Source organism: Olea europaea, chromosome 4, assembly GCF_002742605.1.
Source record: "Olea europaea var. sylvestris chromosome 4, O_europaea_v1, whole genome shotgun sequence".
In the NCBI taxonomy this organism is placed as follows: Eukaryota; Viridiplantae; Streptophyta; class Magnoliopsida; order Lamiales; family Oleaceae; genus Olea; species Olea europaea.
The window spans coordinates 13557148-13581494 of record NC_036240.1 but is presented as its reverse complement, the minus strand read 5'-3'; the positions used below and the strand labels follow the sequence as shown (position 1 = coordinate 13581494).

The 24347-nt window shown below is 35.6% G+C and overlaps 1 protein-coding gene across 3 annotated transcripts; it reads right to left on the bottom strand.

Moving 5' to 3' along the window:
- Nucleotides 1-3859: 3859 nt before the first annotated feature.
- Nucleotides 3860-24117, bottom strand: LOC111393696 (dymeclin). Of its 3 annotated transcripts, XM_023019362.1 has the most exons (19): nt 23781-24090; nt 12670-12715; nt 10734-10973; nt 10553-10616; nt 10341-10470; nt 10092-10236; nt 7946-8188; nt 7783-7867; nt 7202-7304; nt 6589-6714; nt 6397-6510; nt 5743-5861; nt 5536-5620; nt 5353-5445; nt 5147-5236; nt 4891-5010; nt 4695-4786; nt 4548-4605; nt 3860-4172 (listed from the first exon to the last, which is right to left on the bottom strand). In XM_023019362.1, the coding sequence occupies exons 1-19, from the start codon at nt 23925-23927 to the stop codon at nt 4107-4109; spliced, it is 2166 nt and encodes a 721-aa protein (XP_022875130.1). In that variant the 5' UTR covers nt 23928-24090; the 3' UTR covers nt 3860-4106. The 3 variants fall into 3 exon arrangements, with proteins under 3 accessions (XP_022875130.1, XP_022875128.1, XP_022875129.1); XM_023019360.1 differs by lacking the exons at nt 3860-4172; nt 4548-4605; nt 4695-4786; ... (13 more) ...; nt 10734-10973; nt 12670-12715 and adding exons at nt 14919-15229; nt 15605-15662; nt 15752-15843; ... (12 more) ...; nt 21613-21679; nt 21794-22033 and having other exon boundaries at nt 23735-24117; XM_023019361.1 differs by lacking the exons at nt 3860-4172; nt 4548-4605; nt 4695-4786; ... (13 more) ...; nt 10734-10973; nt 12670-12715 and adding exons at nt 14942-15229; nt 15605-15662; nt 15752-15843; ... (12 more) ...; nt 21613-21676; nt 21794-22033 and having other exon boundaries at nt 23735-24117.
- Between the last annotated feature and the right edge of the window lie 230 nt (nt 24118-24347).

Sequence of the window (24347 nt, the reverse complement as noted above, 5' to 3'; positions counted from 1 at the left end):
AACGTCAGCATTATATAATGGATTCAAGATTTCATTGTGTACATTTAGAATTTTCCAAGAAATTAAGAGCCCCAACTCAAACTCGATTATATTGTCCTTTGGCCCAAATAAAAAAAAAAAAATTCAGCCCACACAAGCTAACTATGCACGATAAAATCAAAACAATTAAATAATTGGCCCAATTACTCCGACAACCTAATAAACACACCAACCCTCTAGCATGCTGCAATAATTCCAGCAGGCCCAACCACTATAAACTCATATAGAGGAAATTACGCAATCATCGGTATTTAGAGTTCACTTTGCACAAATCGGGTACAAGGTTTAATTAATCATAAACCAGGTAACTCATCCCCAAATTTCATTTTCAAAACCTAAATCCCTCTCTCTTCACTCTCTCCACTCTCTCGACACCACCGCAGCCTTGTCGGTCGATGCTATGGTGAGATCGACTATAGTCCGCTTTGCCGGTAGTGATGAGTCTGGGCGATGGATCTGGCCAATGCTTCTAACATCAGGGATCGGTTCTAATGGCCGAAGTTGTTGATTTAAATGGCAGTGACTGGTGCGAACAACAACGTTGATGACATTAGTCGACGCTGCTGATTCGAACGGCGACTGGTGCGATCGACTAGAGCTTGCAAGTTCGAACAACGATTGTGCCGACGTGGGGAGGGGATTTGGGATTTTTGGGTATTATCTCTCTCTTTTTCGATCTACAGGACATGAGTTTTGGGGTTTCGTTGGTTGTATTTTCAGATTTGGCGGTGGCTGTAGTGGTGGGATGATCTGATTTGTTGTTGGTTTTGGGTGATGGTGGTTGTGATGTTTGGTTGCATTGGTAAGGCACGGTGGTGGGAAGTGGCGATGGTGGTTTTGGGTGAGACGGCGTTGGATACGGGTTTTTGTTAGTGGTTGTGGTAGTATAGTGCGTTGGATTGTGGTGCTGCTTGTACGATTTTTAGCAGTGGAGGTGGTGACGGCGATGGTGACGGTCAATGATGGTGATCGTGGTTGTGGCGATAACGGCGGCGACGGTGGCGAGCAATTGGCAGTGGTGTTGGTGGTAGTGGTCGGTGACCAAAAATTTAATTCTGTGTTTTTTATTCAATAGTTGTGCAATGGTCGCCGATGGTGGGGTTTGCAATGCGATTGTGTGGGTGTGATGTGAATTCTATGTTTGACTGTTTGTGGAAGCCGATTGTGTTGGTGAGACATGGGTGATGGTGTTTGCTAGCGGTGGTGGTGCGTTGTGGATGTGGGGTGGTGTGGTGTGCGATGGCGATGGTGGTTGTTGTGGTGCAAGTTGGTAGTTTGGGTTGATTGTTTGTTTTGTTTGTTCTTTTTTTTTTTTTGGTTGGCGATGGACTGTGACATTTGAATTTGATGACCTGTAACTAAAAAATAATCTGTGACCTCTACGATTTAGTCTGTGACCTTAAAATTTGATAATTTGTGACTAAAAAATGATCTGTAACCTATAAAATTTTCGACTTGTGATCTCGAAATAATTTGTGACTTCTCGAAATAATTTGTGAACAATTAATTTGATGATATGTTACCAGTAAATAAATTTGTGACTTATAACTATGAATCTGTGACCATTAATTGTTTAACTATGACTTTATTATATATATTCAATAAATATTTTTAATTAATTAAATACATACCTAAATTTTGAATTTTTAAATTATTTACCCAATTTTTGAAATGGTGTAAAGAATAATACATTGGAGATATGAAGTTTTCCCAACTCATATAACATATACACAGCCCAGTTACAATCTACATACACTCAATCAACCAAGCTCAACCAAATCTACAACCATTGACCCGACCTATAACCTACAACACCTTCCTCAATCCTACGAACCATACCTAGCCTACGGCCACCATTCCAAGACTCAACTCGTCAATCGTCGGCTATAACATGCACAGTCAGCATCTACCATCTCGCCAAACCAGTAACCTCTCTATCCAAACAACATATAGTGAACCGCCTCCATCTCTACTCGTCAATATCGTCAATTCCTGTCATCGGCCAACTACTTAGCATCACAATGCAAATCAACTTCATCATCTTCTCAAGAATTATAGCAAAAAATCTGCACATGATCTAATGATTTCTCGGCGTCGTTTATTAAGTCAGGAACACGGGTCTGGTGAGTGCTGGTGGGGTCGCCGTATATTGGGCTGCCATTGGTGCCGGAATTGGTGGTGCCACCATTTGACATTTTCAATAGTTCTCTTTGGCAATCGTTGTTGAAATCCCAGAGGGTAGGTTGAACGGATGAAAAATAAATAAACTTTTCTGTTTTGGCCATCAATTTGGGCTAATGAGTTTAGTGGGTCTGTTTGGCAAAATGTGGTTTATATATGTGGACAAAGACTACTAATTTGATGTTGATTTTGAAAAAGAAAATGAAACAATTGGCTCAATTCGATGTAGACAAAAAGCTCCTCCTGCCATGAGAAAATCCTACCAAGAAAATGAGTAAAAATTTTAAGCAATTGGCTCTAATACCATGTCAAATATACAGATTAATACTTAATAAGACTTGATGTCCCCTCGATGTGATAGGTTCTCCCATTATATAAAAGCAAAATCATAACTAAATATGGTAAAATCAATCTATCTATATTTGATGATAATAATAATAATAATATAGTCGTAATCTTCAACAATCTTCGACAGTCTCATTGACAGAATGGATCTCTGCGAACCGACACTATTTTCCATCACTTCAATGCCCGTGCTGCTCCACAGAATGATGGAAAAAGATAGGCTGATTAGGTGGGAGTTGAAATGTTTTTCAAGGAAAAGAAATGGCAATTCAGGTACTCTTTTTGTTTTTCATTTTTAGTTTGGTTAGTTTCGTGCAGGGCGGAGCCTTATTATGTCCAGTGCGGGCATCTGCACTTTCAGGCCCAATCCAATAACTTTTTTATTTTTTATTTTTTTCAATCAGTGCTACATCATTGAAATAGCATTATTTATAAATAAAATATTTTGTCTCACTTTTAGATGCACTTAGATAGTTCTTCAAATTTCCAACATATATTACTGAATAAAATTCTTATTGGATACTCCCCAAAACATCGTCCGACAATTGATGTCTCCATTTCAGTGGGATGTCGTTTTTTTTTTTTTTTCCCTTCGTAGGAGTGATTAGAAAGAATCAGCCCAGTTGTAACTCTGACTAGTTAAATGAATGAAATGACACTGACAAATATTTTTGGCCAGTTGTAACTCTTAGTTAAATGTATGATAAGTAACTAATAAATGATTTTTGGTCAATTAATTGTTTGATTGATGACTAATATGTGATTGTAACTATAAGTTGCGTGATATATGTGATATGACTGACTAATGACTAGTACTTGAGTTTCGTCCTTAAATTGTGAGACATATGGCTATAACCTATATAATTAAGGGCTAAGAAGGGGGCAAGTCTAGGCTGCGCCAAAGCGTTGTAATTGAATTTCATTGTCTCCACTTGCACCGTCCCCATGTATAATTTAATCTATAAGTCGATAGTTATCAAAGATCACAAATGTTACCATCTCATATTTGAAATTTTTTCAAATATTTGTTAATTTTGAAATTATATTCTTAAACATTAGTAAATATGAATTTTTTTCAAAATAAATTATTATACCATTTCCCCAGTAATACGGTGTCGTCCCGACCGTTGACATGCCACATCTTCATCACCAAATATATTTTTGGAGTAAAACTAAATTAATACAGTGCGATAATATTACTACTATTTCATGCTTTGTGCTTTTTCATTTATCATCATAAAAGGAAAATGATATTCTATAAGATAAAAACGTTTAGCTGAAAATTGGACATTCATAAGGAAACTTGACTTCATTGGATGGATGAAGGAAGTTTTAAATTACTCTACAATAAAATAATATGCTCATTTCTTTTTCGATCTTGTCATTTCAGCAATCTCTCTTATTCATTACAACAGTGACCATAATCACCAAAAAAACATAAGACCTTTTTACACTCAACCAATCGTATAAAAAAACAAATCGAAAATTCCTATTATATTTATGTACATAAACTTGTTTTCTTCAGTTGGCCTTTCAATTCACTATACCGGCACCTCCACCGTGTGTTCATTCTGGAGCTTCCCTATGTCCCCTCCACTGTAAATATCCTGTTTTCCAGTACAACAATCAATCCATCATCAATCTTATCTAGCTTATTCCTATTAGACACTACGTATTTAGAATATCTTATCTTAATACTGAATGTAAATGGAAACTGAGGGTGAGAGAAAAGAATATGTAGATATTGGTATCAGAATCAGCTGCCCGTCTGAGTTTGACATCCTTCATTTCAAAACTCTTTTTTCTACGGACTCATTTTCAACTACTCATTTACAAAATAAAATATTTTGCACATTCTCTAAAAAATAACTATTCAAAACATTGAAAATCCCAAATAATGGGGTATCAAACAGGTGCTTAATTGGTTTCACAAAGTAGAAGATAAAACAAACAGCTTCAATAAAATAGAAGATAAAACTTACACTCGTGGGTAGTTCTACCGGGAACAAATTTATGCTGGTGGGATTGAAACTTAATCCACTGCATACGAACATGAAAAAAGATTAACGAACGGATAAAAGTAAAGTTTGGTTCTTTGGCATTAATTTTTATGTTTTTTATAATGTTACCTGCGAGACAATACAATCTGCCACACATATGGTATGAAGAATTCCTCAGGATGATTCTCTTGCTCGTAGGTGAAACGTAATTGTGTAAACATCTTTCCAAGACCAAGAAAAGGGGTTAAGAAAATACCAATATGAAAACTAGGCATCACAAAATACTACATTTAACTAAGATACATAAGCATTGCTTTGCACCTACCTTCATGCCTTCACCTCTCCAAGATCGACAGTTATTTATTATGATTTCAAGCACTTTCTCAACTGACCATTCACCATCCATCTTTTGTGCATCCATGCGGCTATTGAAGAAGTCCAAGACCTGCAAAATTGAAACAGCTCAGTCTATTAACATCCATAAAGACAAAGCACATTTCCTATTTGTATCAGCTAGCCTAGCCTATATCTGATAAAGAGAAACGAGTAACAAAATCGAATATTCTAGAAAGGTTTCGTACAGTAAAAATGTTCTCCAGCAGCTCGTTAAAACGTGGGTGATTCTTGAAAGGTAGGAAAACCTCCTGCCTGTGCATAATTGCATAAACCACCTAAAAAGCCAAGCCACAGTAGAACATATAAGAAAACGTACGCAATATAAACTGTGACGCTATATAGATAAAAAAATACTATGCCTTGACTGAGTATCTAAAGGAATCAATTATACCTCAGGATTCCGTGGCAAGGCATAAGTTAATATTGCGTTTAGTATTTCAAGTACAAGTCTCAAGAAATCAGCATATAGGTGCAGTTCTGCAGCCTGTAGAAAACGTCTATTGGTTAACAGCCTATTACTTTGCATGGAATTGAAATAGCCGAAATCAACAAAATAATTTGACGACTGCCTTACTGAATCATCTGGAAGATTATCTCCTCTTAGCTCACTGTCTGCTATATGCATCTTGTCATTTTTAATCTCTGCTAATTTATTGTACCTAAATTGAAATCAACATCAGAAAAACCAAAGTAGCATAATAATTTAAAATAAGTTAATCCAGTCGAGTATTTAACATGTAATAAGATTACATGAACATAAAACAATAAAGAGGAGACGTACTTGCGCGAAAGCATATCAAAAAGGCTAACCAACCGCTGTGATGCATATGCACTTAGACGGTGAACATGAGGTGCCATATTTGCCAAAGTTGCAAGACAATTTGTATGGAGATAAACATCCTGTTCAATTAAACATGTTAAGAAATACTAATCAATTAATGTACCACCTATTGTCCATTTGAACAAGAATAACTGTGTTATTGCTGCTATAATTCCTTAATATACAAGATGCAAATGCAATAAGTAACAAGGACAAATTTTTTTCTAATTTTTGGTTAAATATAATTGTGTGTTGATTACAAAGCCTTTCAGACACTAGCAATACAGTGGTGGTCACTATTTATGGGCGTCTTGAATAGGAAATGAGCTTGGGGAGGTAGTAATCGACAAAGCTACAAAATACAACTGGGGGAACTAAGTTTGGGACTCTTGTGCTCTCCTATTTGAACCTTACTTTCCTTCTACAAATACACTTCAAAACTTCAAGATGATCCTTCTAAAGCAAACTTCTCTGGCATATATAATGTCTTCACAGGAAAGATAATGCTTCAGAAGCAGCAAATGACAACAGAAGTATATCAAAAGACCTATAAAGTGGTTAATGGGAAAATAAAGGACAAAGAAAATGAACTAAAGTAGATGCTCCAGTTCGTACCCGCAGCTTAGAGAGATTGTATTTCACTGTTTTAATTAAAATTATGACCATGAGAGAACCAAGAGAAGTTTGATGAAGAAGTCGTTCTTGATACCATGGAACATTAGGTAGAACCTGTTGGAGAAAGATTAACTCAGTATATAGGCCCCTGAATAAGTTAACTAATAATGAGGATATCTAAAGTTACTTTACCAATTTGTAGATGCTGGAATTAAAAGAGGAATCCTGACTTAGTATAAGAAGGATAATCAGCACCATATAGATATGATTGGATGTCCTTCTCGGTGCATTATATAATGTTTCCAGCATCGGAATCAGCTGTTGATCATCACAAAATTAGATATCATACTATCATTTAAGTCAAAAAATAGGAATTTGTGAGAATAATGATCTTTTCCTCACCTTGATTAAAAATCATTCAAATAAGGATCAGAAATTGTATCATTGCTTAAAATAACTTTATGGGAAACCGTAAATGCTTTCCATAGGTGAAACATGAAACCATAGAAAAAATAAAAATAAAACCTCCACGAACGGTCATAGAAATACATATACACAATACAGATAGATAAAGTGCCAAGCGAGAAATGTCATAAACTTGATAGGATTTTATGTTCCGTAAGGGTCAATAGATGCCATTTATTATCTAAATTATTACAACTCTAACTTTTAAAATTAAAAAAGATTACAATGCTTCTACATTATTCTTTATTTATTCATCAGTATTATTGTCCATAGATGATAACAATAATTTAATCTTTCCATTTCCCTTGTGGTCATGGATGTAATAGACTCTGTTTCATACCAGTGTATCCAGATCAATTCGCACCAGAACATACTCGAGAAAATCTGAATTTCCATTCACCAATGAGTAAAGGAGCAGAACAGAGGTTTCATCAGCCAAGCATCTGAGAACAAAAACCCCAAATGGGATTAAATCACAAAACAAAGGCATAAAGGTTTTTAAGCTTTCCAGACATGAGCAATCACATGTTCTGTGTGCATGCTACTACTCGAACTCAAACTTATTTAAAGAAATCTCATGCAAGAAATCAAAAGTGAAGTCATATAAGAATGAGATATCAAGTTTGAAACTGCAATAAACAATATAGCAAAAAACTTCTTCAAATGGACAACTAGAACTTGCATAAGTAATTGAGGACTAAGCATTAACCAACTAAAATCCACACGATATATAGTCATTGAATGTTCAACTGAAATATTCTATTTCAGAGTTACATATTGACTTTACCCACACCAAACATTTCAATGGTAAAACACAGACCCAAGATGCCAATTTTAGGGGCAAAAAAAAGAAAAAAAAAAGCAGCCACCAAATTAACAAATGAATTTCCTATGCTAAGCAGAAGGCAACATAACACTCACGTGCCAAGAGTATCAAATAATGAAGCAAAAGGTAGTCTCACAATTAGACCATTGTGTGCATTCCCTTCAACATCCTCCCTGTCAACTGCAGGCAGACCACTCAGACCTGAGAACTAGTGACTACATCAAAGAATCTCTATTATAACAAACTAGAAGATCTCACATTGAATATCACGAGCATTTTCTACTGCTTTGCAGAAAGGATTCTCCAAGAAATATGATTCTTCCTTACGAAGAGGATCTGAAGTGCTGTTATCAGTTTTATCCTTCACATAGTCCATCACAACACATTTTCGATAATGGATAAGAATAAGTAAAATGTTAAGACTGTTTTCCGCCAGTGAACTTCTTGAAGCTTCACCAGTAGAACTAACTAAGTAATTGAACGGCAACAGCATCAAGTTTGCTGCAAGGAGGCATTATATTTCAGTTAGAATGAATAAATTCACACCATTGCAATTGCAGGCTTCACGGTCATTTTTAAGAAACATATGAATGCAAGCAGCTGATAGTGAATGATACTTCTTGTTCTTCTATGGAATGATGTGACAGAGTATAGGAACTAAAAGCACAAACAGATTATCTGGAAGTTTGGCAATTGTGGTGCAAACAGGCATTTTAATGAATGTTACATCCAAAGCCACACTACAAATGTAGTCACAAAATAAAAACTGAGATAAATAGTATTCCCTCATTTGTCTTGAATAACAGAATGAACAGTGAAAAGAACATTGTTTTGTTTCTTTGAAAATTTCCTGGAAGGAATAAATATCCATCCAAAAAGGGAAGTCAATACATTTAAGGGATAATTGCAACTACGGCTTCTACCTTTCAAATCTTGGCAAGTTTTACCTTAACATTTCATTTGTTGCACATGTGGTCTCAAACCTTTCAAGTGCGTGCGGTTGGAGGACAAATGGATAGAATCCTTCCATTTTTTCATTAATTGACCAAAAAATTAAATTTGACCACATTTTTAACAATTTCAAAGAGGGCAAAATTGTGATTTTATATTTACCATATTAAGAACTAAAATAATTGAATAAAAAACCAAGAAAGGAAGGAAAAACTAAAACCTTTATCCCCTTAATTCCCCCAACACACCCCACCCTCCAACCACATGATGCCATATCTTCTTTATAGCCTCCACCAAATCCATTCTTCCAGCTTTGAGCGACTCTTCCTTTGTCAGAAACATTGACAGCTTCTCCGATTTCTCCATGAACTCCATCATCTCCGCCTTTTAAAGTCTTTATAAGAAAGGAAATGATGTATACATAGGGAAAGCCGTGTGCAATGAAAAATGCAAGCATGGCTTGGGGAGGGGTTTTTCCTTATTTAATTAACATAACAAGGAAATTATCTACTCCATCCGACTAGTTCCAGGTTCGAATCCCAGGCAACCCACTGTCATATCGAAATTTTATGTAAAATGCAAGTCTTATAACAACTACTAGGGCGGAACTGTTTAAGGGAAGGGCTAAAAGCAAACATTGACTTTTCTTTCTCTCTGTGGTGGGAAGGGAAGTCCTAGAGTTTAAGCGGATATGCTATACTCGACCAGAGGTAGGACTAGCTATTGTTAAGCACGAGGCTATGCTTAAAGCAACTAAAACTGCCGTTACTATCAAATTTCCTCAACCTTTTGTCTTCATGAAACCACAAAGAACGGCCGAAAATTGCAACTATTCAATATCTTTGAAGCCCTATTTTGAGATTGTATACACGAAATTGGGAAGGGTAACTAGGCCCTCATTTGTCCCCCATTATTTCAAATTATAATTTTCTCTCTTATTTTCAACCACACAATCTTTCATAAAATAATATTACACGTAGATTGAAAACTTTTTCTTCTTTTTCAATAACATGGGCATGAGTTGTGATGAGTGTAAACACCGTTCAAGCATTTATTTGAATACTGTGTATATTTGGGTGCAAGAAAGAGGAAATAAATACGCAAATTGAAAAAAAAATTGGAGGAAGAACGAGAAACCGCAAGCTCAAACCATTGGCACCACCGCAAACTGCCGACATCGTATGTGGTTGGGCGATGGTCAACTAGTGGTCAGGGAGGGGAATTGGGGAAGAAGGTTTTCAGTTTTTTCGTTTCTTTTTTTTCTTTGGATTTTTTATTTAATTATTTTAATAACAATTTCGCCCCTCTTTGAAATTGTCAAAAATGTGGTCAAACATCCATTTGTCCTCCGGTCGGATGCACTTGAAAGGTTTGGGCCCTGGCTGCAATTATCCCTACGTTTAAATGCATATTTGTGAATGTTAAACTGTGGAAATGCACAACATTATCATACCGGCTGCAGAGCCAACTCGCTGTAGAACACCAGGCTGATTTCCTTCAGAAAACATGGTAAAAGATGAACTCATCACAGGAAACCAAGGGCGTGTGATGTAATTGAGCAATAGCTTGCGAACAACTAAACCAACCAAAGAACTTTCCTGCAGAAACAAGTTAATGAACTATTACATCAGCACTGAAGCCAGTAAAGCTACTTGAATTCACCGAACCATAGTAAATTGTCATATAGGAAAAAGAATTTCACCTGAACCATAGCTGCATCAATAAAAGGGTGAACATCACTTGGTCCTGGTGACGGCCCAGCAAGAAGCTGAGTTGACATGGTGATAAGTATGAAGTTAAGCAGCTCATGATGTAGAAGATACGTATCAGGGCTAGTGGAGAAATGGAATGAAATCAGGTGAATAATAAATATAATGCAGGGCATCAATGGATTAATGAACTGTCCAAACATACCGTACATCAACTCTGCCAAGAAAGTTAAGAGCACTGTGCATGATGAGGTATGCAATATCTTCACCTGCTTTGGCAAGAAAAATGAAAAAATAAAGTAAAACCATACGTGTGATTAAAATGAATGGAGTAAAAGAGAATTCATCTAAAAGTAAAAGCCTTAATTATGATGCATAGAAGAAACCTTTGGAGAAATTATTTGGTATTGCCTCACTTTCATCCAGCGACAGGTATAGTTCTTGGAAGTTTTCACTCTTAGCATTCTCAATCAGATACTTCAGAAAAACAGAGGATACATACAATGCATTGAGAGCTTTTGAAAACGCTGGGGATGGCACACCAGAAGCAGAAACACACTCTTGCAAACACCATGCTAGGTGAATTAGAATCTTCGCAAGGTGTCTAGTGTAACAATTGTTCACCACTGCAGACAGCACAATAGACAGATAAACATAAAGTATCATGGACAGTTGAAAACTTCTTGCTTTGTTTTCTTGTTTCAAGATGATGTTCTGTATGTCAGATCATACGTAACTGTGCAAGTCTTTGTTTTGCCTCCTCGTGACATTAAAAGAGGGTGAAAAAAGGGCTCTATGTTCCAAACTGATCTTATAAAGCAACCAAAAACCCTGATGAGGTGATAAGTTCCTTTTAGTTGCACCATGTATGTTGTGGTGAAAAATCCATACATCATAAAATATAGAAAAATTGATAGGGTACTTAAATTACCTAAAAGCTAATTGCAAGTTTGCCAAAGCTTATAATAGCTTATAAGCAGTTCAAACTCTATTGTCATCCGTAGTACCCATAAATTTTACCTACTATTTAATCACACATTCTTTAGTATTGATTCCTTATAAGCACTTAAAAGCTTAGCCAAGTAAGCTCAACGAACATAGTAATTTGATGCTTTCTCATAAAATTTCTGCAGGTACTAAAGTAAGGGTAGAAGGATTACTATATGAAAAAGAAATCTGACTATAAATTCATCCCTTGGATCTCCTGGGATGATTGCAGATGGTTGGCAGAAATAGACACCACCATCCAAGGGGGATCAGTTTACTAAGCCTATGTTTCGCTCCCATTTTTCCAAAAATTCATTTTTTCAAAATTCATTTTTAACCACAGATTCTCCTAGAGAATAATTTTGCACGCAAACCCAAAACTTTTCATTACTTTTTAACCACACATTCTTCAACAAAACACTGCTCCAGAATGCATTTTGGCCAAAAAAAAATGGAGCTCAAAAAAGGGCTAATTAAATTAAATGAGGCTTCTCCTTTGGCTAAACTAAATCAGACAAGGCTGTAAACATAGCTGCATGCATGGTGTGTTTATTAAGTCTTCCTCCAGTTGAATCAAAACCAAAACCGTATATACGTCTTGAAGCTGTGAGACTAAACATGGACTCATTGATTATTTCCCAAGTGTGTAAAACAACAGAAAAATTCAACACCAGGAAATGCTTACAAGCACTGTAACTGTAAAATGGGATAAAAAGGGACTAATATGCCTATGATACATGTAGATAGCTAAATATTGTTTAACCTTAATCTAAATAATACCATTCAATTTTATCTCTTATGCTACCAAGATCACGAGACACACATAAAAAATCTGCACTGAGTTAAACCCATTAAGATTAACCTCAAAAATCTGTACAGAAACCCTAAGAGAGTCAACCTCTTCATTGAAAATTCTCTGAATCAATTCCCATTTTAATAGCAGAATTTGACGATGAGCTCATAAACAAGACAATTCAAGATATATAACAATAACCATGACTTTTCTAACAGAATTTGCAATATATACCGTACCAATAAGAAAAGAAATAGAGAAAAAAACTCCGACCTTCATCCGTGATTTCTAATCATTCATAGGGATTTTAATTATTATTGCACTATTTTAACCGGTTTCTTCAGCCGTTTAAAATCATTCATGAAATAATCGTGAACTCAATTTCAAAACAACGCTTAGCGTTAATACGCAACCAAAAAAAAAAAGAAGATAAATTTCAAGTACAAATTCCAAACGCGACTAACCACATCTTATACACAATGCGAATTCCATAAACAATAAGAACATAATTTAAACAAGGAAGCAAATGAAAAATCACTGACCGAAGAGCCGGCAAGCTTCGCGAACACGATGAGAGGGCCATCGCAGATTGAGGGAGACTACTCGTCAATATCGTCAATTCCTGTCATCGGCCAACTACTTAGCATCACAATGCAAATCAACTTCATCATCTTCTCAAGAATTATAGCAAAAAATCTGCACATGATCTAATGATTTCTCGGCGTCGTTTATTAAGTCAGGAACACGGGTCTGGTGAGTGCTGGTGGGGTCGCCGTATATTGGGCTGCCATTGGTGCCGGAATTGGTGGTGCCACCATTTGACATTTTCAATAGTTCTCTTTGGCAATCGTTGTTGAAATCCCAGAGGGTAGGTTGAACGGATGAAAAATAAATAAACTTTTCTGTTTTGGCCATCAATTTGGGCTAATGAGTTTAGTGGGTCTGTTTGGCAAAATGTGGTTTATATATGTGGACAAAGACTACTAATTTGATGTTGATTTTGAAAAAGAAAATGAAACAATTGGCTCAATTCGATGTAGACAAAAAGCTCCTCCTGCCATGAGAAAATCCTACCAAGAAAATGAGTAAAAATTTTAAGCAATTGGCTCTAATACCATGTCAAATATACAGATTAATACTTAATAAGACTTGATGTCCCCTCGATGTGATAGGTTCTCCCATTATATAAAAGCAAAATCATAACTAAATATGGTAAAATCAATCTATCTATATTTGATGATAATAATAATAATAATATAGTCGTAATCTTCAACAATCTTCGACAGTCTCATTGACAGAATGGATCTCTGCGAACCGACACTATTTTCCATCACTTCAATGCCCGTGCTGCTCCACAGAATGATGGAAAAAGATAGGCTGATTAGGTGGGAGTTGAAATGTTTTTCAAGGAAAAGAAATGGCAATTCAGGTACTCTTTTTGTTTTTCATTTTTAGTTTGGTTAGTTTCGTGCAGGGCGGAGCCTTATTATGTCCAGTGCGGGCATCTGCACTTTCAGGCCCAATCCAATAACTTTTTTATTTTTTATTTTTTTCAAATATTAACAATAGTCCATGATTCTGCTTGATTTTAGGCATAGTTTGATTTAAATTTCGCTTACTTTTGCTTCTAAATACTTGTTTTTGCTTTCAACTACTTGATTAATGTTATTGTACAATGATATTAAAGTATGGAATTTGCAAGGAACACATTTAATTATAAAATATGCCATTTTTAGCATTATTGCGATTTTGTTTTATAGTTTTATCATCATTAAATTTATGACCAAAACTCAATGTTCAACGTGGGTTAAATTATGCCCGCACTGAACGAATTTTCTGGCTCCGCACACTTTCGTGCATCTCGATTATATAACGGCAAAACTAGTGCTTCGGAGAGGGCAATGGTGATTTGTCAAGGGGCTCGTGGGATCGCGACCCTTTGTCCCATTAATCTATTTGGAAACTATGTTCTGAGACTTTTTTTGGGTCCAGCACTTTGGTCTCCATTTCTAAAGGATACTCCCCAAAACTTCGTCCGACAATTGATGTCTCCATTTCAGTGGGATGTCGTTTTTTTTTTTTTTTCCCTTCGTAGGAGTGATTAGAAAGAATCAGCCCAGTTGTAACTCTGACTAGTTAAATGAATGAAATGACACTGACAAATATTTTTGGCCAGTTGTAACTCTTAGTTAAATGTATGATAAGTAACTAATAAATGATTTTTGGTCAATTAATTGTTTGATTGATGACTAATATGTGATTGTAACTATAAGTTGCGTGATATATGTGATATGACTGACTAATGACTAGTACTTGAGTTTCGTCCTTAAATTGTGAGACATATGGCTATAACCTATATAATTAAGGGCTAAGAAGGGGGCAAGTCTAGGCTGCGCCAAAGCGTTGTAATTGAATTTCATTGTCTCCACTTGCACCGTCCCCATGTATAATTTAATCCATAAGTCGATATTTATCAAAGATCACAAATGTTACCATCTCATATTTGAAATTTTTTCAAATATTTGTTAATTTTGAAATTATATTCTTAAACATTAGTAAATATGATTTTTTTTCAAAATAAAATATTATACCATTTCCCCAGTAACACGGTGTCGTCCCGACCGTTGACATGCCACATCTTCATCACCAAATATATTTTTGGAGTAAAACTAAATTGATACGGTGCGATAATATTACTACTATTTCATGCTTTGTGCTTTTTCATTTATCATCATAAAAGGAAAATGATATTCTATAAGATAAAAACGTTTAGCTGAAAATTGGACATTCATAAGGAAACTTGACTTCATTGGATGGATGAAGGAAGTTTTAAATTACTCTACAATAAAATAATATGCTCATTTCTTTTTCGATCTTGTCATTTCAGCAATCTCTCTTATTCATTACAACAGTGACCATAATCACCAAAAAAACATAAGACCTTTTTACACTCAACCAATCGTATAAAAAAACAAATCGAAAATTCCTATTATATTTATGTACATAAACTTTTTCTTCAGTTGGCCTTTTGATTCACTATACCGGCACCTCCACCGTCTGTTCATTCTGGAGCTTCCCTATGTCCCCTCCACTGTAAATATCCTGTTTTCCAGTACAACAATCAATCCATCATCAATCTTATCTAGCTTATTCCTATTAGACACTACGTATTTAGAATATCTTATCTTAATACTGAATGTAAATGGAAACTGAGGGTGAGAGAAAAGAATATGTAGATATTGGTATCAGAATCAGCTGCCCGTCTGAGTTTGACATCCTTCATTTCAAAACTCTTTTTTCTACGGACTCATTTTCAACTACTCATTTACAAAATAAAATATTTTGCACATTCTCTAAAAAATAACTATTGAAAACATTGAAAATCCCAAATAATGGGGCATCAAACAGGTGCTTAATTGGTTTCACAAAGTAGAAGACAAAACAAACAGCTTCAATAAAATAGAAGATAAAACTTACACTCGTGGGTAGTTCTACCGGGAACAAATTTATGCTGGTGGGATTGAAACTTAATCCACTGCATACGAACATGAAAAAAGATTAACGAACGGATAAAAGTAAAGTTTGGTTCTTTGGCATTAATTTTTATGTTTTTTATAATGTTACCTGCGAGACAATACAATCTGCCACACATATGGTATGAAGAATTCCTCAGGATGATTCTCTTGCTCGTAGGTGAAACGTAATTGTGTAAACATCTTTCCAAGACCAAGAAAAGGGGTTAAGAAAATACCAATATGAAAACTAGGCATCACAAAATACTACATTTAACTAAGATACATAAGCATTGCTTTGCACCTACCTTCATGCCTTCACCTCTCCAAGATCGACAGTTATTTATTATGATTTCAAGCACTTTCTCAACTGACCATTCACCATCCATCTTTTGTGCATCCATGCGGCTATTGAAGAAGTCCAAGACCTGCAAAATTGAAACAGCTCAGTCTATTAACATCCATAAAGACAAAGCACATTTCCTATTTGTATCAGCTAGCCTAGCCTATATCTGATACAGAGAAACGAGTAACAAAATAGAATATTCTAGAAAGGTATCGTACAGTAAAAATGTTCTCCAGCAGCTCGTTAAAACGTGGGTGATTCTTGAAAGGTAGGAAAACCTCCTGCCTGTGCATAATTGCATAAACCACCTAAAAAGCCAAGCGACAGTAGAACATATAAGAAAACGTACGCAATATAAACTGTGACGCTATATAGATAAAAAAAATACTATGCCTTGACTGAGTATCTAAAGGAATCAATTATACCTCAGGATTCCGTGGCAAGGCATAAGTTAATATTGCGTTTAGTATTTCAAGTACAAGTCTCAAGAAATCAGCATATAGGTGCAGTTCTGCAGCCTGGAGAAAACGTCTATTGGTTAACAGCCTATTACTTTGCATGGAATTGAAATAGCCGAAATCAACAAAATAATTTGACAACTGCCTTACTGAATCATCTGGAAGATTATCTCCTCTTAGCTCACTGTCTGCTATATGCATCTTGTCATTTTTAATCTCTGCTAATTTATTGTACCTAAATTGAAATCAACATCAGAAAAACCAAAGTAGCATAATAATTTAAAATAAGTTAATCCAGTCGAGTATTTAACATGTAATAAGATTACATGAACATAAAACAATAAAGAGGAGACGTACTTGCGCGAAAGCATATCAAAAAGGCTAACCAACCGCTGTGATGCATATGCACTTAGACGGTGAACATGAGGTGCCATATTTGCCAAAGTTGCAAGACAATTTGTATGGAGATAAACATCCTGTTCAATTAAACATGTTAAGAAATACTAATCAATTAATGTACCACCTATTGTCCATTTGAACAAGAATAACTGTGTTATTGCTGCTATAATTCCTTAATATACAAGATGCAAATGCAATAAGTAACAAGGACAAATTTTTTTCTAATTTTTGGTTAAATATAATTGTGTGTTGATTACAAAGCCTTTCAGACACTAGCAATACAGTGGTGGTCACTATTTATGGGCGTCTTGAATAGGAAATGAGCTTGGGGAGGTAGTAATCGACAAAGCTACAAAATACAACTGGGGGAACTAAGTTTGGGACTCTTGTGCTCTCCTATTTGAACCTCACTTTCCTTCTACAAATACACTTCAAAACTTCAAGATGATCCTTCTAAAGCAAACTTCTCTGGCATATATAATGTCTTCACAGGAAAGATAATGCTTCAGAAGCAGCAAATGACAACAGAAGTATATCAAAAGACCTATAAAGTGGTTAATGGGAAAATAAAGGACAAAGAAAATGAACTAAAGTAGATGCTCCAGTTCGTACCCGCAGCTTAGAGAGATTGTATTTCACTGTTTTAATTAAAATTATGACCATGAGAGAACCAAGAGATGTTTGATGAAGAAGTCGTTCTTGATACCATGGAACATTAGGTAGAACCTGTTGGAGAAAGATTAACTCAGTATATAGGCCCCTGAATAAGTTAACTAATAATGAGGATATCTAAAGTTACTTTACCAATTTGTAGATGCTGGAATTAAAAGAGGAATCCTGACTTAGTATAAGAAGGATAATCAGCACCATATAGATATGATTGGATGTCCTTCTCGGTGCATTATATAATGTTTCCAGCATCGGAATCAGCTGTTGATCATCACAAAATTAGATATCATACTATCATTTAAGTCAAAAAATAGGAATTTGTGAGAATAATGATCTTTTCCTCACCTTGATTAAAAATCATTCAAATAAGGATCAGAAATTGTATCATTGCTTAAAATAACTTTATGGGAAACCGTAAATGCTTTCCATAGGTGAAACATCAAACCATAGAAAAAATAAAAATAAAACCTCCACGAACGGTCATAGAAATACATATACACAATGCAGATAGATAAAGTGCCAAGCGAGAAATGTCATAAACTTGATAGGATTTTATGTTCCGTAAGGGTCAATAGATGCCATTTATTATCTAAATTATTACAACTCTAACTTTTAAAATTAAAAAAGATTACAATGCTTCTACATTATTCTTTATTTATTCATCAGTATTATTGTCCATAGATGATAACAATCATTTAATCTTTCCATTTCCCTTGTGGTCATGGATGTAATAGACTCTGTTTCATACCAGTGTATCCAGATCAATTCGCACCAGAACATACTCGAGAAAATCTGAATTTCCATTCACCAATGAGTAAAGGAGCAGAACAGAGGTTTCATCAGCCAAGCATCTGAGAACAAAAACCCCAAATGGGATTAAATCACAAAACAAAGGCATAAAGGTTTTTAAGCTTTCCAGACATGAGCAATCACATATTCTGTGTGCATGCTACTACTCGAACTCAAACTTATTTAAAGAAATCTCATGCAAGAAATCAAAAGTGAAGTCATATAAGAATGAGATATCAAGTTTGAAACTGCAATAAACAATATAGCAAAAAACTTCTTCAAATGGACAACTAGAACTTGCATAAGTAATTGAGGACTAAGCATTAACCAACTAAAATCCACACGATATATAGTCATTGAATGTTCAACTGAAATATTCTATTTCAGAGTTACATATTGACTTTACCCACACCAAACATTTCAATGGTAAAACACAGACCCAAGATGCCAATTTTAGGGGCAAAAAAAAGAAAAAAAAAAGCAGCCACCAAATTAACAAATGAATTTCCTATGCTAAGCAGAAGGCAACATAACACTCACGTGCCAAGAGTATCAAATAATGAAGCAAAAGGTAGTCTCACAATTAGACCATTGTGTGCATTCCCTTCAACATCCTCCCTGTCAACTGCAGGCAGACCACTCAGACCTGAGAACTAGTGACTACATCAAAGAATCTCGATTATAACAAACTAGAAGATCTCACATTGAATATCACGAGCATTTTCTACTGCTTTGCAGAAAGGATTCTCCAAGAAATATGATTCTTCCTTACAAAGAGGATCTGAAGTGCTGTTATCAGTTTTATCCTTCACATAGTCCATCGCAACACATTTTCGATAATGGATAAGAATAAGTAAAATGTTAAGACTGTTTTCCGCCAGTGAACTTCTTGAAGCTTCACCAGTAGAACTAACTAAGTAATTGAACGGCAACAGCATCAAGTTTGCTGCAAGGAGGCATTATATTTCAGTTAGAATGAATAAATTCACACCATTGCAATTGCAGGCTTCACGGTCATTTTTAAGAAACACATGAATGCAAGCAGCTGATAGTGAATGATACTTCTTGTTCTTCTATGGAATGATGTGACAGAGTATAGGAACTAAAAGCACAAACAGATTATCTGGAAGTTTGGCAATTGTGGTGCAAACAGGCATTTTAATGGATGTTACATCCAAAGCCACACTACAAATGTAGTCACAAAATAAAAACTGAGATAAATAGTATTTCCTCATTTGTCTTGAATAACAGAATGAACAGTGAAAAGAACATTGTTTTGTTTCTTTGAAAATTTCCTGGAAGGAATAAATATCCATCCAAAAAGGGAAGTCAATACATTTAAGGGATAATTGCAACTACGGCCAGAAACCTTTCAAATCTTGGCAAGTTTTACCTTAACATTTCATTTGTTGCACATGTGGTCTCAAACCTTTCAAGTGCGTGCGGTTGGAGGACAAATGGATAGAATCCTTCCATTTTTTCATTAATTGACCAAAAAATTAAATTTGACCACATTTTTAACAATTTCAAAGAGGGCAAAATTGTGATTTTATATTTACCATATTAAGAACTAAAATAATTGAATAAAAAACCAAGAAAGGAAGGAAAAACTAAAACCTTTATCCCCTTAATTCCCCCAACACACCCCACCCTCCAACCACATGATGCCATATCTTCTTTATAGCCTCCACCAAATCCATTCTTCCAGCTTTGAGCAACTCTTCCTTTGTCAGAAACATTGACAGCTTCTCCGATTTCTCCATGAACTCCATCATCTCCGCCTTTTAAAGTCTTTATAAGAAAGGAAATGATGTATACATAGGGAAAGCCGTGTGCAATGAAAAATGCAAACATGGCTTGGGGAGGGGTTTTTCCTTATTTAATTAACATAACAAGGAAATTATCTACTCCATCCGACTAGTTCCAGGTTCGAATCCCAGGCGACCCACTGTCATATCGAAATTTTATGTATAATGCAAGTCTTATAACAACTCCTAGGACGGAACTATTTAAGGGAAGGGGGTAAAGCAAACATTGACTTTTCTTTCTCTCTGTGGTGGGAAGGGAAGTCCTAGAGTTTAAGCGGATATGCTATACTCGACCAGAGGTAGGACTAGCTATTGTTAAGCACGAGGCTATGCTTAAAGCAACTAAAACTGCCGTTACTATCAAATTTCCTCAACCTTTTGTCTTCATGAAACCACAAAGAACGGCCGAAAATTGCAACTATTCAATATCTTTGAAGCCCTATTTTGAGATTGTATACACGAAATTGGGAAGGGTAACTAGGCCCTCATTTGTCCCCCATTATTTCAAATTATAATTTTCTCTCTTATTTTCAACCACACAATCTTTCATAAAATAATATTACACGTAGATTGAAAACTTTTTCTTCTTTTTCAATAACATGGGCATGAGTTGTGATGAGTGTAAACATCGTTCAAGCATTTCTTTGAATACTGTGTATATTTGGGTGCAAGAAAGAGGAAATAAATACGCAGATTGAAAAAAAAAATTGGAGGAAGAGCGAGAAACCGCAAGCTCAAACCATTGGCACCACCGCAAACTGCCGACATCGTATGTGGTTGGGCGATGGTCAACTAGTGGTCAGGGAGGGGAATTGGGGAAGAAGGTTTTCAGTTTTTTCGTTTCTTTTTTTTCTTTGGATTTTTTATTTAATTATTTTAATAACAATTTCGCCCCTCTTTGAAATTGTCAAAAATGTGGTCAAACATCCATTTGTCCTCCGGTCGGATGCACTTGAAAGGTTTGGGCCCTGGCTGCAATTATCCCTACGTTTAAATGCATATTTGTGAATGTTAAACTGTGGAAATGCACAACATTATCATACCGGCTGCAGAGCCAACTCGCTGTAGAACACCAGGCTGATTTCCTTCAGAAAACATGGTAAAAGATGAACTCATCACAGGAAACCAAGGGCGTGTGATGTAATTGAGCAATAGCTTGCGAACAACTAAACCAACCAAAGAACTTTCCTGCAGAAACAAGTTAATGAACTATTACATCAGCACTGAAGCCAGTAAAGCTACTTGAATTCACCGAACCATAGTAAATTGTCATATAGGAAAAAGAATTTCACCTGAACCATAGCTGCATCAATAAAAGGGTGAACATCACTTGGTCCTGGTGACGGCCCAGCAAGAAGCTGAGTTGACATGGTGATAAGTATGAAGTTAAGCAGCTCATGATGTAGAAGATACGTATCAGGGCTAGCGGAGAAATGGAATGAAATCAGGTGAATAATAAATATAATGCAGGGCATCAATGGATTAATGAACTGTCCAAACATACCGTACATCAACTCTGCCAAGAAAGTTAAGAGCACTGTGCATGATGAGGTATGCAATATCTTCACCTGCTTTGGCAAGAAAAATGAAAAAATAAAGTAAAACCATACGTGTGATTAAAATGAATGGAGTAAAAGAGAATTCATCTAAAAGTAAAAGCCTTAATTATGATGCATAGAAGAAACCTTTGGAGAAATTATTTGGTATTGCCTCACTTTCATCCAGCGACAGGTATAGTTCTTGGAAGTTTTCACTCTTAGCATTCTCAATCAGATACTTCAGAAAAACAGAGGATACATACAATGCATTGAGAGCTTTTGAAAACGCTGGGGATGGCACACCAGAAGCAGAAACACACTCTTGCAAACACCATGCTAGGTGAATTAGAATCTTCGCAAGGTGTCTAGTGTAACAATTGTTCACCACTGCAGACAGCACAATAGACAGATAAACATAAAGTATCATGGACAGTTGAAAACTTCTTGCTTTGTTTTCTTGTTTCAAGATGATGTTCTGTATGTCAGATCATACGTAACTGTGCAAGTCTTTGTTTTGCCTCCTCGTGACATTAAAAGAGGGTGAAAAAAGGGCTCTATGTTCCAAACTGATCTTATAAAGCAACCAAAAACCCTGATGAGGTGATAAGTTCCTTTTAGTTGCACCATGTATGTTGTGGTGAAAAATCCATACATCATAAAATATAGAAAAATTGATAGGGTACTTAAATTACCTAAAAGCTAATTGCAAGTTTGCCAAAGCTTATAGTAGCTTATAAGCAGTTCAAACTCTATTGTCATCCGTGGTACCCATAAATTTTACCTACTATTTAATCACACATTCCTTAGTATTGATTGCTTATAAGCACTTAAAAGCTTAGCCAAGCAAGCTCAACGAACATAGTAATTTGATGCTTTCTCATAAAATTTCTGCAGGTACTAAAGTAAGGGTAGAAGGATTACTATATGAAAAAGAAATCTGACTATAAATTGATCCCTTGGATCTCCTGGGATGATTGCAGATGGTTGGCAGAAACAGACACCACCATCCAAGGGGGATCAGTTTACTAAGCCTATGTTTCGCTCCCTTTTTTCCAAAAATTCATTTTTTCAAAATTCATTTTTAACCACAAATTCTCCTAGAGAATAATTTTGCACGCAAACCCAAAACTTTTCATTACTTTTTAACCACACATTCTTCAACAAAACACTGCTCCAGAATGCATTTTGGCCAAAAAAAAAATGGAGCTCAAACAAGGGCTAATTAAATTAAATGAAGCTTCTCCTTTGGCTAAACTAAATCAGACAAGGCTGTAAACATAGCTGCATGCATTGTGTGTTTATTAAGTCTTCCTCCAGTTGAATCAAAACCAAAACCGTATATACGCCTTGAAGCTGTGAGACTAAACATGGACTCATTGATTATTTCCCAAGTGTATAAAACAACAGAAAAGTTCAACACCAGGAAATGCTTACAAGCACTGTAACTGTAAAATGGGATAAAAAGGGACTAATATGCCTATTATACATGTAGATAGCTAAATATTGTTTAACCTTAATCTAAATAATACCATTCAATTTTATCTCTTATGCTACCAAGATCACAAGACACACATAAAAAATCTAAACTGAGTTGAACCCATTAAGATTAACCTCAAAAATCTGTACAGAAACCCTAAGAGAGTCAACCTCTTCATTGAAAATTCTCTGAATCAATTCCCATTTTAATAGCAGAATTTGACGATGAGCTCATAAACAAGACAATTCAAGATATATAACAATAACCATGACTTTTCTAACAGAATTTGCAATATATACCGTACCAATAAGAAAAGAAATAGAGAAAAAAACTCCGACCTTCATCCGTGATTTCTAATCATTCATAGGGATTTTAATTATTATTGCACTATTTTAACCGGTTTCTTCAGCCGTTTAAAATCATTCATGAAATAATCGTGAACTCAATTTCAAAACAACGCTTAGCGTTAATACGCAACCAAAAAAAAAAAAAAAAAAGATAAATTTCAAGTACAAATTCCAAACGCGACTAACCACATCTTATACACAATGCGATTTCCATAAACAATAAGAACAGAATTTAAACAAGGAAGCAAATGAAAAATCACTGACCGAAGAGCCGGCAAGCTTCGCGAACACGATGAGAGGGCCATCGCAGATTGAGGGAGAGCTCGAGCAGTTTCTTCCAGTAATCGGATCCCAAAGGGAACGATTTCTCCCCAACAAACTCTCCAATTAGATACTCCGCTGTCTCCTGCGGCCGCGCTCCTCCGCTCAGTAGCGGCGTCGATGGCACTCCACCCATTCTCCCACGTACACTATATAAACGTATCTGTTTATGTATAGGTATATGTATATGTGTACAAAGTGAATATTTTGTGCAGAAAAATGATAGAGATGTGGATCTGAGAGAGAGGAGTGCTTATGGACGAAGGTTTTGAAGTGAGTTTTTAGAGAGCGGAAAATTTTTTATTTTGGTATTTGATTACTGGGGAATGAAAGTCCTTAATTGACTAAATTACCCTTCACCCTCTCCCTCCCTTTTATCTATTTATTTTTCTTTCTTTCTTCTATTCTTACATTTCACTACCATTAGTTTTCCACCCTCAGACTAGGAGGGAAAGGGGAACTTGACAGTTGGAATTTATTGTCTCGATTACGAGTGGATCTCAGTCTTTAATAAGTAAGAATTTATTGTCCAACATTTCACAATCAATATAACGTC